The 18,340-nt window shown below is 46.6% G+C and overlaps 1 protein-coding gene across 2 annotated transcripts in view; it reads left to right on the top strand.

The window, feature by feature from the left end:
* The first annotated feature begins 1,743 nt into the window (after positions 1-1,743).
* DHX35 (DEAH-box helicase 35) overlaps positions 1,744-18,340 on the top strand; it is a 77,648-nt gene continuing 61,051 nt past the window's right edge. The window contains exons 1-4 of one of the 2 annotated variants that reach the window (XM_080924975.1): positions 1,744-1,792; positions 7,778-7,911; positions 11,851-11,943; positions 12,374-12,451. In XM_080924975.1, the coding sequence (XP_080781101.1) occupies positions 1,753-1,792; positions 7,778-7,911; positions 11,851-11,943; positions 12,374-12,451 (345 nt within the window). In that variant the 5' untranslated portion in view covers positions 1,744-1,752. The remainder of the gene's footprint in view (positions 1,793-7,777; positions 7,912-11,850; positions 11,944-12,373; positions 12,452-18,340) is intronic. The other variant, XR_013975228.1, reaches the window with a different exon arrangement.

Genomic DNA, 18,340 nt, shown 5'->3' with positions numbered 1-18,340 from the left:
CATGGGTGCCAGGCACACACATGGTATAGAGACACATACATGTAGTCAAAACCATACACATAAAATTATTTTTTAAAACATTAAAAAAGAAACTCCCAGCATAAAAACAGAGGCATATTAACTTCAGTTCAATTAAACAGGTCTTACAGTAAAATAGGCATGTAAGTCCTACCTCTACAGAGGGAATGTTTGATGGTCAAAGTGGAGAGGTCCTAGAGAGGCTCCTTCAAAGGTTGGAAGGTTTTAAAGCAGGGGTGAAGAATTCTCCACAGAAGAATTAGTATGTGTTGAACTTCATTTAATTATTAAGGAAACAAATCAAATCTAAAAATGAACGTGAGGTAAGCTCAGGTTTTGTTAGCTTGGTGTGTTTGCCCTAGGAGTCGAGCTAATGAGAGCAAATACGTAGCACCTGCCATGTCTTAGGTTCCGTTAGGTATTCTGTATCTCATCGTATTTAACACCCCTTTAAAGCTCAGTTTACAACTGAGATTAAATGTCAGCCAGGTGATGGTCAAGCCAAGGATTCTGAATCAGGGTTACTTGTTTCCAGAGATTTCTATAATCTGCCATTCCCTCAAAGAATGAAACATTTTTTTCAGAGCTCTAAATATGGCATAACCGTGCTCTGAGAGATTCAACCCGGGCAGCAAATAGACAGACACAGAGACGCTCAGCCAAATATTAGATGGAGCTTAGGAAGTCTTGTGGAAGAGTTGGGGAAGGACTGAGGGCCCAGAAGAGGACAGGGACGCCACAGAAAGACCAACAGAGTCAACTAACCTGGACCCTTGGGGCTCTCAGAGACTGAACCAACAACCAAAGAGCGAGCATGGGCTGTATCTGGTGCAGTGTGGTCTTCATTCGGGTCCCCCAACAATTGGAGCAGGGGCTACCCCTGAATCTGTTGCCTGCCTGTAGATCCTGTTCCCCTAACTGGGCTGCCTTGTCTGGCTGCAGTGGGAGAGGATGCACCTAGTCCTGCAATGACTTGAAGCGCGGAGGGTGCAGGGGAGGTAGGAAGAAAGCATTTGATTTATGAACGGTTGACTTGGAGGGAACACTGGGTGAATGCACTGGCCCGATTTGATTTCTAGTCTTATCTTCCAGCCCAATATGCTCCTGCATTCTCCTTTTCTGACATTTCTCTGAAGATCACAAGTTGCCTGTATCATTTTAGTTTTACTTGCTGATAATAAGCGTCATTCTGTTTATCCAGCCCCACCCTCGCCTGGGAAACAAGAAGCTACAGTCCCTGGGAACACAGAAGTATTAACTGAATCATCAGACGCAGGAGGTCGTTACCACTATTATCTTTCAGAATGAAAATAAGGAGACTAAAAGAGACGCAGCCGTGACAGCGTGTAAACAGGGCATCTCTCAGTTCACCAGGGAAGCCTGGCATCGGCGCGCACTCTTACGCTGGTGAGTGACAGCTCCGGAACACTGCAGCGCATTCCTAGAAGTTAGTGGGAACCCAGAGCTTCTGAGCAAGGGTAGAGCAGCCAATCCCCGCTCCAATATGGCCGCGCGGCATCACGTGGGCCAAGGAGAGGACTTCAAAGGCAATCCAAAGCGAGTCATGGGCCACGTGATCCATCGTGGGCTTTGCTAGAGGGCGTGGCTTCACTTTCCCGCATCCTGCCACGGGCTGCCCCGGCCGAGGCCGCTCGCGGGCCACGCCCCCTGAGCCCCGAGGGACTCGCGCGGGTCTAGAGGGGCGGAGTCTTCTTCGTGACCTTTCACCCCAGCATGGCTGCGCCCTTGGGACCAGTGAAATTCTGGAAACCCGGTAAGGCACGGCAGGGAGCCTGGGTAGATGCGGCGACGTGACTTTTGGCCGGGAGACCCGCCCGTGGGTCTGACCCCGGAGGGCTGGGCACCACTTTCTGCGCGCGTGAATGCTGCAGCCCATGGTGGTCCCGTGGAAGTCAAGGCCTCCCTAACCTGGGTGGAAACTCTGGGTGACCTTGTTCGAGTTTCTCAGGCTCCTCTGCACCTCTTGAGATACAGAGTCCTGAAGCACCCGTGTGTGTCTCGCTGATGCCCTGGGGCTGCATTGGGGTTAGAGTTGACAGGCGGTGCATATCAATGGCTTAGAAGCTTGGGTTATGGAGTCAGAGTGCCCGGGTTCAAGTTTGCCTCTTTGCCTTTCAGCTTGCGTCCAGTCCCTCTGAGCATTGCTCCCCTCACCTGGGAAGTGGGCAGAATATGAACATCTGTCCCGTGGGCATTGAGTCAGGAATATGTGGTTGGACTTAATGGTTCCTAAAAGAGAAAATGTGTTCCAGTGTTTTAGGGTAGGTCACTCTGCATGTTTACGACAAAGTAAACGCCCTCCTTCCTGTTGGCTGTCACTCTTTCTGTCTTGTTGGCTAACAGGTCACCATCATAAAATCCTTTGTTTCTGCATTTTCTCAGGTCAGGTTCTTGTTGAATTATACATACCAGACCATGCTCCGTGTAGATGCCTCCTTTTGTCCATGACTTTCTTATAAAACAAACCAAACAAAAACGGAACACTGACATCAGCCTTTGCCCTTACTTTTTCTTACATATTTTCCATTTTCTCTTCTCCCTGCACTCCAGAAGATTTGGATGTATACATCCTATTTTAAAGGATGTTTTAGATGGTTCCTGGAATTCTGACCATGTGCCTAAGTATTAGAGAAATCAACTCCCGAAAGTGACACATAATTCTCTTTTTAAAAAATATGAACTGAATATCATAGTCTATGGCTGTAATGCCAACACTTGGGAGGCAGAGGCAGGAGGATCTTTCAGTTTGAGCCAAGTCTGGTTTACATTCCAGGATAATCAGGGCCACAAAGACATACCCTGTCTCTCTCCTTTGTTTGCCTGGTGACACTTTCATGACTCAGTATTTCCAGGCATCAGCTGACTGTTCACCCCAATAAGTAATGGGTTACCATTTACTTCATCAAGAGTTTATCAGCAGACCAAAGAGTTAAGGCTAATAGAGGGTTGGATAAATTGTCGAAACTCAGACCAGGGTATTATTTTGGTTAAAGAACCTGGAACTACTCTATGAGTCTGTCCTGTTGTTTAGTTCATCTAATATATTGAGAGCACACTTCTGTAGTCAGTTGGGTCTTGAACACATGCTTGGGGCTCAGCTCTCAAGGTGTACTCCCCCAGTTGACTCTGAAGTTACATGCCCATGAGAAGAGATGCTAAGCAAGGCAGAAAGGGTGCTGATAAGGAAGATGGCTGAAAGTACCAGACTGCAATGCCTTTCCTGCCTACCAGTTACTAACTTGGTGACTTGCAGAGGCACATAAGGGCTCCAGGTCTCTGCTCCCTTATTGGTATTTTGTCATAATAGGATTGTTGAGAGGATTAAGCGAAACCATGTGCAAAACACCTGTGACACTAGACACAGCTTTTATAATTATATGAACGTATCAGAGAGGGAGGGAAAGCTCAGCGGGACAAATTGACTGCGTCGTAGAGATGGTAATGGTTTTGGAGTGAACACTGAGGGGGTGAAGAAAGTTTGCTATGGTTTGTTTATGGTGAGGTGGGGAATGGCTCTCAAGGATTTGTATCTTAAGGCTGTCCCCAAGCCCCTAGTAATGGAGTACTGTGATGGCATTATATGTGGGTATATTTTGGGGTGTGGCAGGAGATGATGCTGGAAAGGTAGGTAGGGACTTCATCTTGAAATGTCTTTCAAGAGTTAAAGAATTTGAGCTTCTGGGCCAGTGAGATGGCTCAGAGGCAAAGGTGCTTTCTGTGAGAGCCTTATGACACCAGCTTGATCCTCATAACTCATGACTCATGTAAGGGTGGATGGAGCAACCCTACAAAGTTGACCTTTGACCTCCACGTGTGTGTTCATTCTCTCTCTCAAAAAAAAAAAAAAAAAAAAAAAAAAAAATTGGGCTCTCTGCTTTAACCCCAGCAGTGACATGGTTAAGAGAAGTTCTTCTCTTAAGAGAAGTTGCTACTAAAATCCAGGATGGATGTTGGACCTCAGTTCTAGCCTGGAAGCTGACAGGAGGGGCCATTAGATTCTTTGGTAGTAAAGAGAAGGGAAGGTAAAGGCAGCGGTAATCTTGCATTCTGGATAGGGTGACCGCCTATGAGTGGGGTCTGGATTGGGCGATGGCTTTGTTAAGTAGGTTTCAAATTTTGCTATTGTTGAATCACTTGGAAAATAAAAAGAAAAAAAAAAAAAGAGAGAGAAATGAATCCTCTTGTTATTATTGTCAGGAAATCAGGAACTAGGTAGCAGTGTTTGTGAACATTTGTGGGGCTTCTAGCATGTATCCAAGTTGGGGATCAACTGGCCCAGATGCACGGTTTCCATTCTCTGTGATTTGAGTAGCTTTGAGATTTGAATGTTGAGCCCTGGGCATTCACTTTCACTTGCAGCATCTTATCTTATCATCAGCTAGTAACAACATCTTTCTGAAGAGCTGATAACCCCACTGATGAACAAAAAGTTCCAGATACAAAATAAGTTGTGGGAAGTGCAGGTAGGTCAGGGAGGTGTTTGGAGCTGAGTGTAAGGTCAGATTGTAGAATCACAAGCATGTCCTGTAGGCCCAAAATCAGAGGCTCTGATCATTACAGGAGCCTTTTAAACAAACTACATAAGGGGAGGTACGAGATGGACTAACATGTGGTGGACTGAAGGGGTGTGTGTGAACTGTGGAGATGTGTGAACTGTAGAGATGCACACCAGAACTTGCATATGTGTGCCACACTCTACCTGATTGTTATGGTCTCAAGAATTGCTGGGTTCATCCTTCCTTCCTTCCTTCCTTCCTTCCTTCCTTCCTTCCTTCCTTCCTTCCTTCCTTCCTGTCTGTCTGCCTGCCTCCCTCCCACCCCCCTTTCTGTCTTTCAAGACAGGGATTTCCTCTTAGCCTAGGCTCTCACTCTGTGATCCTCCTGTGGTAGGCTTCTGAGTAGTATAGACCGTTGGCCAAACTTGGCTCTCAGATGGGAAAATTTTGCTTGATGTTTTAAATGAAATATTTTTCTGAGTGCAGTGGTACATTCTTGTATTTCTAACACTTGGGAGGCTGAGGCAGGAGGATTGAAAGCTCAAGGTTAGCCTGGGCTTTGTAGTGAGTTTCAGGTTATCCCGAGGTACACAGCAAGACCCTGTCTAATAAGACCAAACTGACAAGCAACATCTCCCCATCACAAGTCAGCAGTGACAATAACCATTTAAAACTGTTTAGCCAGAACTTAATAGAGAAATTACTAGTTTGTGATCTCTAGCTTAGGTGTGTGGTATACTGCTCTTGTGTGATCTGCGTGAGGTTTCCCCAGAAAAGAACGCTCACTTTATTCTCTGGAACACGTGGGTCAGAAGAACCCATCCATTTTCATTTTCTCACTCAGTAGGTATTTAATGGTGGCTGTCCTGTGCCTTGCAAAAGCTTTATTGAGCTGTTTAAATATTTTTTCCTCACTTGATTCATGGTAAGAATTGTGCTGTAAGGCTGGAGAGATGGTTCATTGTCAGAGCATTTGCTGTTCTTGCAGAGACCCCAAGTTTAGTTCCCAGCATCCATGCTGAGTGGCTCACAACTGCTTATGACTTTAGCTCAAAGGAATCCAGCACCCTAGAAGGGACTCTGAATTGGGTGCTGTTGTCAACCTTGTTTTACAGATAGGGAAACGAAAGCATTAATGGTTTTTGAAAATTGCAAAAATGCTACTTCCTTAAGCATGGCACACACTCCCAATTTAAAAACTGCCATAAACAGAGTGGGCTGTGGGGTGTGAGCAGCCTGCGTTCTGGTCTGGCTGAATGGAGTCTTTTGTAAGGAGAAGAAAAGCTCCTGTATCCCTCCAGCAGCTGTTCTTGTAAAAGTTCCTAGCAGCTGTGGGTTAGAGAGAGAGGGCCCCGGAGGGCGGTGAACCAGTGTGTGGGAGGATGCAGAGCTCACAGGAACAGTGTTCCAACACTCCACACATAATGGCAGGGCTTAAATGTTTTGAGAAGAGGGCTATTCTGAACGAAAACAGGGCAGAAGAGGAAACTGTTCTCTGCCATAGTTTGAGTTGGGAAGTGGGATGGAGCAGTGGAAACAGCACATGAAACCTGCTTTCCAGCCCAGGCTTTGGGCCAGGCCCTGCTCTGTCTTTTCTCTGGTTGAAGGGAGATGAGCATTTGGCAGATGCAGCAGTGCCCCACTTACCTGCTTTTGGGCAGCTGTGTTCCTGGAAGTACCTGAAACAGGGCTGGAGACGAAAGCTGCTAAGCTTTGAACTTGCTTCTAGGAGTCTGCAAACCCAGCATCTTCTGTTCAGATGAATTACGCTCTTGCTTTTTTTCTGGAGGGAAGCCCATGCAGGCCTTCAATTCCAGCAACTGAGAGGCAGAGGCTGGTGGATCTCTGAGTTTGAGGCTAGCCTGGACTACAGAGTGAGCTCCAGGACAGACAGAGAAACCCTGTCTTCAACCAAACAAAACCCAAAACCTTTATTTTTATTTTATATTTTGAGTGTTTGCCTGCATGTGTGTATTATTTTTATTTTATATTTTGAGTGTTTGCCTGCATGTGTGTATTATTTTTATTTTATATTTTGAGTGTTTGCCTGCATGTGTGTATTATTTTTATTTTATATTTTGAGTGTTTGCCTGCATGTGTGTATGTGCATTATGCATGTGCTGAGTCTTCATGGAGCCAGAAGAGGTTGTTAGACCCTCTGGGACTGGATTTAATGGACAAATGGTTGTGAGTCACCTTGTGTGTGCTGGGAACTGAACCTGGGTCCTCTATGAGAGGAGCAAGAGCTCTTTACCACTGAGCCATCTCTCCAGCTCTCTGAGCCTAGTTCTGACCTTGGATCACAGAGACAAGTTGGCATGAGAAGAAAGAAAAGCTGGCCACATGGAACCCATAATTCTCCACAGGATCTGCCTTTTCGGTCTGTCACTGTTGTGAGCAAGATGCTGCAGCTGTTTTACTCTGCCCTGCAGTGTTTCTTGGACTGACATTTCCCATGTAACTGCCCTAGGTGTGGGCAATCGGGTCAGGGTAGGCCTTGCATTTAAAGGGGATGTGAGTCCCCACATGGTCCAGTGTAAAGAGCCTTCTCAGTGCTGTACACTGCACACCCCTGGAGCTCCAAGTCCCTTTCCTTTCACTCCCTGACATTGACCTGTCATTCTTGTTATACCAAGTTACACGCTACTGAGGCAGCACATAAGAGGTGGTGACTCCATGGCGGTCAGTCTGCATCCGTGCTCCCAGGGCTGGTTTCTAGTGTTTAGAGCAGAACTCACCGGGCAGCACTTGCAGCCTTTCTTGTAAGTGGGCGCCTGCATAGCTGGCAGTCTCCTGTGGTCGGAACTTGGGGCCATCAGCAGCCTGTGGGGAAACTACCGCTTGCCCTGAAGGTTCCAAATTTGTCTAGAGAAGCAGAGGTGAGTGAGGGGTGGTGGCAGCCTGAGTTCCTGGTTCCTGTTCTCTCAGAGTCTTGCTGACTGGACCACAGGCTTTGCCTTTGGCAGATTCCCACTGGGTTTCTTCCACTCTGTTCAGAATTTGGTAGGACCGCCTTGTGCTTTGTTCTAGACTCTGCACTGGAGCTTGCAGGGATGCTCTTTTGTGTTCTGTTAGGCACCTCCCTAGGGCTTTTTTTTTTTTTTTTAACTCTTAAAACTTCAAAGTTTTATATATTTGAAATCAAAAGCATGGTTTCCATTATATATCTGTCTTTGAAAACGTATAGCTTTTACACTTTTCTGTGTAACACACTGAATCTAAATTTTTTTTTTCTGCTGCAGGTACAGAAGGGCCAGGCGTCAGCATTTCCGAAGAGAGACAAAGTATCTCTGAGAACTCTGGGACAACCATCATTTACAATCCCTACGCCGCCTTCTCCATAGAGCAGCAGAGGCAGAAGCTGCCTGTGTTCAAGGTACCGCACGTCTGTGGCCCACATCTCGGGCTTGTCACAGAAGGAACAGGACTGTCACTGAATGGTTCTGCAAGTTACAGTGTTACAGGGGCCCTTCCCCATTCTAGTGTGTGTGTGTGTGTGTGTGTGTGTGTGTGTGTGTTTGTGTGTTGGGAGAGGGAGAGAACACACATCCTTTGAGACAGGAAGTCCTGAAGACTTCTTTTTTAGATCTTGCATATTAGGAAATGGGAAAGATCAGGAAGACATTTCTTTTTTCCTTTTCGTTTCTTTCAATTATGAACAATTTCCAATGCAGAAAATGGCACAGTAACACAGTGAACTTCTAGGCCAACATGTTATCAACATATGGCCAGTTTTTGGTTTCTTTTAAAGGATGTATCTAGCGGAGTTAATTGTTAATTTAGGAGTCTGTCTTTGGAAGAGGTTGTTTGGCCCTCTTAATGCTCAGTGAGAAAGTGTTGGGATTTATGGGATTATCAGACACTCAGCTTTATGAACACAGTTGTGACATCGGACACTTAGGTCGCCAGAGGCCAGTGCATAAACCTGAGCACCCAGAGCCTCCTTGTTCTCACCGAAGTCCTTCAGCACCATGAGCACTGTTGATGGATCTTTTGGCAACTTCACATGGGTGAGGCCCCTGGAAGTCAGAAAGTAGGCTCCCAGGTGGCTAAATGTTGGTGAATACGGATTTCAGCCTCTGGAGCATTTGAGGTTGGAATTTCGCCTCCATGCAGTGTCTCTGGACTGACTTGTGTGGGCGTGGCCACATGCACATCTGCTGGACAGAGCTGTGTGGAAGATGACAAGGTGTGTTTGGTTGTTGTTAGTTTGTTTTTCCTTTTTTCTTTTTGTGGTGCTGAGGATTTAATCCAAGAAGTGCCAGCATGTATCCAACTCCTGAGCTGTGTCATATTCCTAGCACTTCTTTCATTTTGAGACAGGGTCTTGCCAAATTGCTTAGGCTGGCCTTGAACTCACTGTGTGGTCCAGGCTGGCTTTGAACTTGTGATCTTCTTGCCTCAGTCTCCTGAGTTGCCATGGCACCAGCTCCACTAAGACTTCCTTGGACTTAGACACTGCTGGTAACTCCCTTCTACTAATGTGTTCTTTCTCCACACAGATGTGGAACAGCAGCCTTTGAATTTAGCTAAGTTGCCTTGGTCAGAGTTTCAGGTGACTTTAAACATGTTTTAGTCCACCTAATTGTGTCTGGGCTTTTTCCTCAGGTGACTGGAGTTATCCTTTGTATGTGACTGGGATATATGGGTGGGGCCCTCAGTACATGAGATGACCATTGCTTCCTCACCACTGAGGGGCACCATTTTTGGGTCATAATGAAGCGTCCAGACTCTGGAGTGGACTTCAGGGTCCCTTCCCGTTCCACCAGCCATGTGCTGGGTGGCCTCGCTTCACCACTGTAAGCTCGAGTTCCTTATCTGTGATACGGGTTAGTGGCACCTGCCTTGTAATTGCTCTGAGGCCTGGATGAGGTCACCTGCGTGGTGTTTATAAGGTGCCTGACCGAACTGCCCAAGTACAAGGAAGTGGTTGTTGACTGAGTATGTAGATGTTGACTTTTCTTCACCGCCCATCGTTTTCTGTCGTATAAGTGAGATGAAACCCATGTAGAAAGTTGAGCCTAAGGAGAAGTGAAGGTCTAAGGTGTGCGTCACTGACGAGTGCTACTGGAGTCCTGAAAGATGTTAGAGGTGGATGTCGACGGGGAGGGCAGTGCTGCGCTCTCCCCTCTCCTCCTGTTCAGAGCAAATGGAAAGGTAGCTTTAGGAAGTTTGTGGCGGAGCCCAGCCACAGTGGACAGAAGTGGACGGAAGCAGCACCAGTCTTCCCCAGCCGTTTCCAACGCAGCCTCCCCTTGACTTCCCTTGGGGTACGGACACTGCTGGGAAAGGTGTCTTATGCCTGCCAGCCCCCCGTCTGACGTTCACTCCTGTCCTCATGGGCATTCCCAGGTTCACAAGGCCTGGTGACAGCACCTCCTTGTCTCTTCCTGTCTCTGTACCAGCTGTCTCCTTGTCATGTCTGGCAATCTTAGGCTAACGCACATGAAGCTTTCTGCCTAGCATCCCGTGTGTCCTGTCTGGTTTCCTACAAATGTAGCACCGCTGGAGCCTCCTAGGTCCAGTGCAGCCGCTCTCTGAACTCAGTGCCAAACCAAACCTGAACCAATGGCCTCCTGGTCAGCTTCCCTCCATGAGTCCCTCCTGCCTTAGCCTCCAGGTGTTGGGATTGTAGGTGTGTGCGTCCACACCTGGACTCACTAGCTCTTCATAGGTCTTCTCCAAGTTACCTTCTTTCAATTGCCTCTAAACTCAGAAATCCACCTGCCTCTGCCTCCTGGGTGCTGGGATTAAAGGCATGCACTACCACCATCTGGCTTAATTTTCCTCTTCTTCCCTCTCCTTTTTTGAATCGTATTATATTTCTGTGTTCGTTTGTATAAATGCAGGTTCCTGTGTTGTCTCTGGCTCTACTGTTTAGAAACTTGGATGGTAGAGCTAGGAATCTTCATAATTAACAAATGATCCTAGAAGACTTTCCTATTAAGACCTAAGGACTGCATATCTGCACCAGGTGTAACACATTCAGAAGCCCTGAATCACCAGGACCTTATTTGCTAGCTGGAACCTGTCAGCATCCTAGCTCCTATCCCCACCAGATACCTCCACGGTATGACAGTAGAGGAGGAAGCCCCAGGCAGCCTTCCTTCTGAAGAGGCATTGTAGGCTACCTCTGTAATCAGCCGTGCGCTCAGAAATGCTTTCTGGAGCTAGGCAAATGGAACATGGGTTCTCTGAGACTTTTTAGTAGTCAGACCTGCTCCCACTGAATGGACACAGGGGATTCAGTTACCTGTGGATGTTTTATTGTGAACTTTGGCTTTGATATTTTTCCATACTAATTAATAAATCCGGATTTTAAATTAGGTAGTGCATGAATGTTGTATAAAGCCCAAAGCTCTTCACATCCATTTTCCTCACCCTTTCCCCCTTTTTGGATTCAGCACTGTTATCGCTCTTCTTTAAAAAACAAGTCCTGGGGTCCTGGGAGGGGATGCTCAGTGAAGACTTGCTGTACAGGCACGAGGGCCTGAGCTGGATCCCTGCGTCCACGACTGTGTGTGTGGTAATGGAAGTGCCAGTGGGGGCCAGGGCAGGAGGATGACCGAGTACACACCGTTCACACTGCTCTGTATACACCTCGCACACACCGTTCACACTGCTCTGTATACACCTCGCACACACCGTTCACACTGCTCTGGTCCTTGCTTCCTTAGTCTACTTGTAGACATTTGGTTTTTTAAACAATCGTGACTTGATTCATTATCAAGTGTTCATTTAACCACACGCCTATTGTGATGCACATCTAGGCTGTTGGATTTGTGTGTGTGTGTGTGTGTGTGTGTGTTTTGAGCCAGGGTCTCATGTAGCTTAGGCTGGTACTGAATTTGTGATGTAGCTGGAAATGACCTTGAGTTACTGATTCTTCAGTCTCTGCTTTGTAAGTTCTAGGATTACAAGTGTACACACCTGTGCTTGGCTTTTAGTATTTGTGTGTGTGTGTGTGTGTGTGTGTGTGTGTGTGTGTGTAGATGCATGGGTGAGTGCACATATGAATATACCTGCAGCATCACTGCTTTTACTTTGGTGTGTGAGTGCATCAGTATATCTGCAGTGTTACCTCTTATAGGTGGAAATCTGAGAGTTGAGAGCTCAGGTGTTCTACGGGTGTTCCATGCACATCTTGGCTCATGCTGCAGCCATGGCACCCGGGAGTTGGAACCATATTCCGATAGTTTTTCTTTTCTCATTATTCATTTTCTTCTAGAAACAGTTTATTTCACAGTGTAAGTGTATTTTCTTGATCCTTTGAGACAAAATAAGTTGATTATAATGTCATTTTATTCTGTCCCAGCTTAGGAACCACATCTTGTACTTGGTGGAAAACTATCAGACGGTGGTGATTGTTGGGGAAACGGGATGTGGGAAGAGCACCCAGATTCCACAGGTGAGCATGTGCTAATGTCCTGCCACGCAGATTTCCCTTTGGAGGGCTTTGTAACTCAGGGGTGCTCTTTCCTATATTACTGTGGTCAAGGTCTCCTCAAGAACTGTCTGCCTCAGATATTTTTGTTAAACTTTTAAACTTACGATTTTTGACATAATAATAAATTAATAAATGTTTTCAATTTATGATATTTCCAAAATGGGGAGTCTTCACACTGAATCTGTCTCTTGGTTCTTCTGTCAGATTTGGTGTGCATGTAATTTCCTAATATTACCAAGCCTGAGATCTGTCATCTGTCAAAAAGCTTGCCCGGTTATGCCTCAGTATGAGCTGTGTTGTTTCCTTTCTTGGTGACTTAGCGCAGTGTGGGGTCACCTGGAGGGAGGGTTGTTTCGATGGCATCATAGGACTGGCTGTGGGTCTATTGCAGTACCTGGCAGAAGCTGGCTGGACAGCGGAGGGACGAGTGGTCGGAGTGACCCAGCCTCGAAGAGTCGCTGCTGTGACCGTAAGTTTCTCTGTATTGTAGATTCTGCCTCTTCTTTCTGTCTCCTTGATCAGTTCTTTCTTACTTCCCGACATAATACAAACCAGTAGAAGTCACTCCTTAAGAGCTGAGATTAAGAGGAGGTATAATTGGAAAGTTTGCAGAACTGATATCGGTTGTTATGAGCCTTTCAGTAGTAAAGTGCTTAGGGAATAGAAGTAAACATACTTGTTTAAAGCCCAGATCTGCCTACAGAAGCACCTGGAAAACAGAGAAAGTGACAGAAAGCCTTCATCATGTTTTCACAGCCACTTTCCTCTCCAATTTCTTCGTGAGCCGGTCTCACGTAGCTGAGGCTAGCCCCGATCTCGAGCGTCCTTCTGCTTAGCTACCCCGGATACTAGAAGTGGGGGTGCTCAGGACGCAGAGGCAGGTGGATTGCTGTGAGTTTCAGGCCACAGTGGTCTTTTGCTAGTTCCAGACCAGCCAAGGATACATAGTGACACCCTGTGTCAGAAACAAAACACTGCCAGCAGATCACACAGATGCGAGCTTCTGTACCTGTCCTACTTTTCAAGTGGGTGTTTGGGAGGAGGAGGACTCTGCCTCTCCCTTCATCAACACAGCAGCATGATTTTCGTTTTAAGATTTATAACATTTAAGACATGTTGTTATTAAGATTTTGTGTGTTTGGCTATTTTATGTGTATGGGTGTTTTGCCTGAGGGTTTGCCTGTGCACTGTGTTTACACTGTGCTCACAGAGGCCAGGCATCAGATTCCCTGGGAGTCTGAGTCACCATGTGGGTACTGGGAATTGGACCCAGGTCCTCTGGTTGAGGAGTCAGTGCTCTTAACCACTGAGCCACCTCTCCTGTCCCACATTCACTAATTTAAAAAAAAAGAAAAAAAAAAAAAACATGTTTGAAAATATTTGAATATGGTCTTAATATACCATTCTTTTTTTTCTTTCTTTTCCTATTCTCCCCTCCCCTCCCCGCCCCCCTCTTGGTTTCTGAGCTGGAGATGGAGCCCAGGGCCCGCCATGCAAGTGCCTGCTGCTGAGCTACATACCCAGACCCAGTATGAGACTCTTGATCCACACTTTTGGTCCTTAGATTTGCACTTTGCCCCTTTGTCTTCTGGTACTGAGGTTCATGGGCTGCTTCGTCTACCTGAATGGGTTCCTTTTCAAAATGGTGTGGTTTGTTTTCCTCTAGATGTGAATAAACTCCTAAATCTCCAGTTTCAGCCCTCTATGTTCAATTATGGTATACTGTCTTCTAATTGTTTTATTGCTTTTCTAAGTGCACCATGTAAGTGTATATCCTCTGTTTTGAGTGTTGATAGGTATCCTCTGAGTATCTCCTTCTGTAGGATTTTGTGTAAACTTACACTGTGTTGGTGGGTTTTTGTTTGTTTGTTTTAGGGCTATTGGTTAATGCAGAGCCTGGTGCTGCTGGGCCAATGCTATAGCCGGCTCCCAGCCCAAACCTGTTGCTCATTATTTCCAGTCATGTTTATTCCATTTGATTCCTTCTCATTTGAATCTTTTTAGTATAGAAGTGAATATTTAGAGTGAGAGATTATACAATATGTTACAAATGCTAAAAGTGGGTAATGCCATAAACATGAAAAACACCCAGAGAAATAGCATGTTTTTATCAGTTAAGTCTGCTGGACAGGCACATTTGTATAGACTTTTCTGCTTGAGTTTTGGCTGCTTTCCACTGATGGCCTGTGCACACAGCAGTGATCTTCTGTTATTCCTCGTGGGAAAGAGCAGCCTCTCAGTCTTTCTCCTGTGCGTGCACTCAGCACGCTTACGTCTTGTTTTTGATGCTAGCAGGTTTTCTTTGGCTTGTGGCTGGTTATCAGTGGAATGCCATAAACATCGAGATCATTGCTAATTTTGGGAAAACCTCTCATCTTTGCTGTGTATCTGTGGGTCTAGACCAGCTCTGAAGCCTGGCTCCAGCCTGGGCACCCGAGACTGGCTTCTCCCTGGCTTCCCTTCCAGTGCTTGACTTAGTGCTCACTTGATGCTGCTTTCTGTGGCTGAAGGCTGCAGCCCGTCTTCTGGCTGTGTGCGGCATTTAGACCTCCGTTATCTTTTGAGACGAGGTCTTCTCGTAACTCAGGCTGGCCTTATCCCTCTCCATACTCCTGCTTCCATTTCTGGAGTGCTAGCTCACAGGGGAGAGGGGAAGAGGGGAGGGGGAGGACAGAGACTAGACAAAAAAGAGAGTAGATGCTTGGGATCTTGAGTGAGTTCACTTTTTATGTCACTGAAAAATGACTCAGCTAAAATTTGGAGCAGTTTCCCCTGTTTGTGGTTTGAAATCCTAGCTCTTAGTCAGTTTGCATTTTAGCCCCACATCTGTAGCTACAGAGAACATTCCATGTGAGTGCAGGCTTTCTCTTGATAGAACAAAGAATGCTTAAATTAACCCTGACAGTGACATGCTGCAGCATTGCAAAAGCCGAGTCTCTGATGTGCTGTGGACACACTGAGCCAAAATAAACTCCAGAGGTTGTGCCGGGTCTCTGTGATACAGGCAGTAAGGAGGGTCACTGGTCTCTGAGAGACAGTCAGTAAGGAGGGTCACTGGTCTCTGAGAGACAGTCAGTAAGGAGGGTCACTGGTCTCTGAGAGACAGTAAGGAGGGTCACTGGTCTCTGAGAGACAGTAAGGAGGGTCACTGGTCTCTGAGAGACAGTAAGGAGGGTCACTGGTCTCTGTGGTCCAGCCGGGACCACAGAGCCCACGTGTTTGTAGACTGAGAGCCCTGCTGTGTCTCACCTTTGTGCTGCACAGGATCAGGGCCAGCTTGTCAGGTAGCAGTGGTTTGGTGACTGAGACCTGTTGAGGTTGATGGACTTGCGGAGATCACAGTGTGAGCAGTAGAGGTAAAAATGTATCACGCCAACAGGGTCGGCCGGTTGATTCAGCAGAGAAGGTACTTGTTGCCAAGTCTGATTAACTGAGTTTGATTTGGAGGAGGAGGACAGTCTCCCACAGGTTGTCCTCTGACCCTCAGGTACACTGTGGCACAAGTACCTACACATCTACACATACTTACAACAAATCAATATAGATAAATAACCAAACGCAGCGAACAGAATACAACCCTGTGTGATTATGAGTGGACTAAACAAAACGGTTTGAGAATGAATCTTATGTGTATAGGCTAATGTATGTATCTATGTATTTATTTGGAGATGAGACACTTGTGCCCATAGCCTAGCCTGATCTGGAACTGGCAGACTGCTTGCTTCAGCCTCCTGGGTGTTGGTATTATAGACGTGTGCCACTACACTTAGTTAAAATCTCAAGAACAGTTTTTATTGTTTTTGGTTGTTTGCGTGTATGTGTGCGTGCGTGAGTGCTGGTGTCCACGGAGGCCAGACACTTTTATCTCCTTGGAGTTAAAGAGAGGCAGTTGTGAGCTACTGCTGCTGGAACTTGGGTCCTCTGCAGGAGCAGTGCATGCTCTTTAAGACCAAGCCATCTCTCTGGCCCAGACACATAAGCATGCATGCACGCACGTGAGGTTTTTTATGCATATTTACACAAATAGTGAGACAGCAAGAGTGGAAGATTTGGCCTAACCTTTCCACCCACAAACAGTTGTTTTTAATGAGGCACTGGCTCATTTGTTCTCACGCTTTCCAGCCTGTCCCCCGCAGACTCCCAGTATCTACACAGATCCTCTGGGCCATTTTCTGAGATGTGGAGGGTTAGCTCAGAACAACCATGATAGATAAGCCTCCTGGGAAACGCTGGGCATGGAGATACACCCTCCCCAGGGAAAGCTGAGCAGGGTGCGTCTTTGCTTTCATAAGACATTTTGAAACACCGAGTGGAATGGACCAGCTGCTCGATAATTGATTCTGTGTGGATCTTGTCAGATCTATAATTTCAAGTCCCTGGGTGGGGACTTGTGATCGTCACATGCTTGACAGTTTCTCATGAATCCCTGGTAGGTACTGCCAGGCCGCACTTGGTGGGGACGGCTGAGTTCAGGGAGCCTCTGTGCTCCTGAGACTGGGCTGCCTCAGGTCCCTCTGTGGAGTAACTGAATTCCAAACTCAGACTAGAGACTGTGGGGTTTGGGGCTGTGAATGCCTTCTTCCTCTGGCTGTGTGTGCTGGGTCCTGGAGCCTCAGGGCTTAGCTTTGTTCTTTTCAGTCAGGTAGTTTAAATAGCAAATGTGGGACTTCCTTTGGGAATAAGCAACTAGTAAGTGTAATTGCCCCTTTACACTGGTTTGTGCTCAGAGGTTGTACCCTTGAGCCCTCTCATGCCCAAGTAGCTGGGTTTATAGATGAACAAGTGCCTGGCTTTGGTTTCAGACATTTTCTATTAGTTTGTAACCTTTGAGTGGTCTTTTGGAGATAGTTTATGAATCTAGCTAGATTTTAAAAAACTTTTCTACACTCGTGTGTGTGTGTGTGTGTGTGTGTGTGTGTGTGTGTAGGTATACACATGAGGGTGTTGAGGCTAGAAGACAACCCCAGGTGTCATTCCTCAGGTGCCACCTTGTCCTTTGGAGACAGGGTTTCTCCTTGGCCTGGAGCTCACTGGGAGGCCAGCCTTAGGAATCCACTGGCCTCCCAATCTGGGATCTTAATATCGTGTCTCTACTCCAGGCTTTGTATGTGGGAGAACTCAGGTCCTCATGCTTGCAAGGCCAACACCAGGCCGTCTCCTCAGCATCCCCTCTCCCCTTTCAAGATAGTCCTTGCTGTGTTTCCCAGGCTGGCCTTGAACCTTTGATTCTCCTGCCTCTGTTTCCCAGGGTTATGAGCATGGGCCACAGTCCTTCCTAAACCACCCTGTCATTTGTGGTGTGTGTGCCCAGGGTAGTCCTCATGCTCTCTGCTTTGTCGTCTCCTTACTCTGTTTGTCACATGGATCCTCTGTTAGTCTCTAAAGACACTAGTCTGTCCTTTTCAAAACCAAGGTCTTACCTGAATCAGCTTTTAGGAGTGTTGGTAACTGGAACATGTTAGAGAATTGAGTCAGGCATCTGGCTTTGGAATATGTTTGCCTCCAAAGAGAGGATGGCTTAATCCACTTCTGTGTTCAGTCATCCTGGTCTCCTGTCTTCCTAGGTCAGTCGCATTTTAAGGTGTGTGAACTGTTGTGTGTTCTAGGAGTGAGGAATACTCCTTTCCTTTCCGTCCCTTCTTGCTTTGGAACCAGACTTAGAGCTGAATTCTCCTCCTCTTCCCCTTATTCCTGTTCTTCCTCCTCTTCCTCTTCTTTCTCTTTCTTCCTTCTTTGTCCTTCTTTTTCCTCCCCTTTATGAGGATCAGAACTTTGTACAAGTGTGGTACCGCCAAGCTAGCTTTAGATTTGAATCCATGGCTTATCTGCAAAGACAGTAGGTCTGGAATTGTAATTTTTCATATTGGTTTGGATGTTTTGAGGACTCCTGCCCTCCATTTCTCCTCCTTTCCTCTGGTGCTGGTCATTTAATCTGGGGCTTTGCACACGATAGCCGAGCGCTCTGCTCCTGAGCTGTACCCGCAGCTCAGCCTCCTCAGCATCGATCTGTAAAATTATTGTGTGACTTTTGTTTTGTATGCTTTTTGTTTTGCTTTGATTTTGAGACAGGGTCTCACTGTGCTCCTCTGGCTAGCCTCCATCTGCTGTGTAGACCAGTCTGGCTTCAAACTCACAGAGACCCTCCTGCTGGGATTAAAGGCGTTCACCCCTGTGCCTGGCCCTTGTTTACTGTTGTAAGTTGTCCCAAGACCAGGACAGAATGGAGAGATGTATCATCTGATCAGTCAGCATTCATGCTCTCTAATGGCCTGCCCCTCCTTATCATCCACGTGCTATTTAATATTTACATTTTCTGTAGTGCATGCTCTGTGCAGTAACTAGTGTGTCTCCATTTTCA

The sequence above is a fragment of the Micromys minutus genome (assembly GCF_963924665.1).
Source record: "Micromys minutus genome assembly, chromosome: 11".
Classification (NCBI taxonomy): domain Eukaryota; kingdom Metazoa; phylum Chordata; class Mammalia; order Rodentia; family Muridae; genus Micromys; species Micromys minutus.
This window is presented reverse-complemented; position numbering and strand designations above follow the sequence as displayed.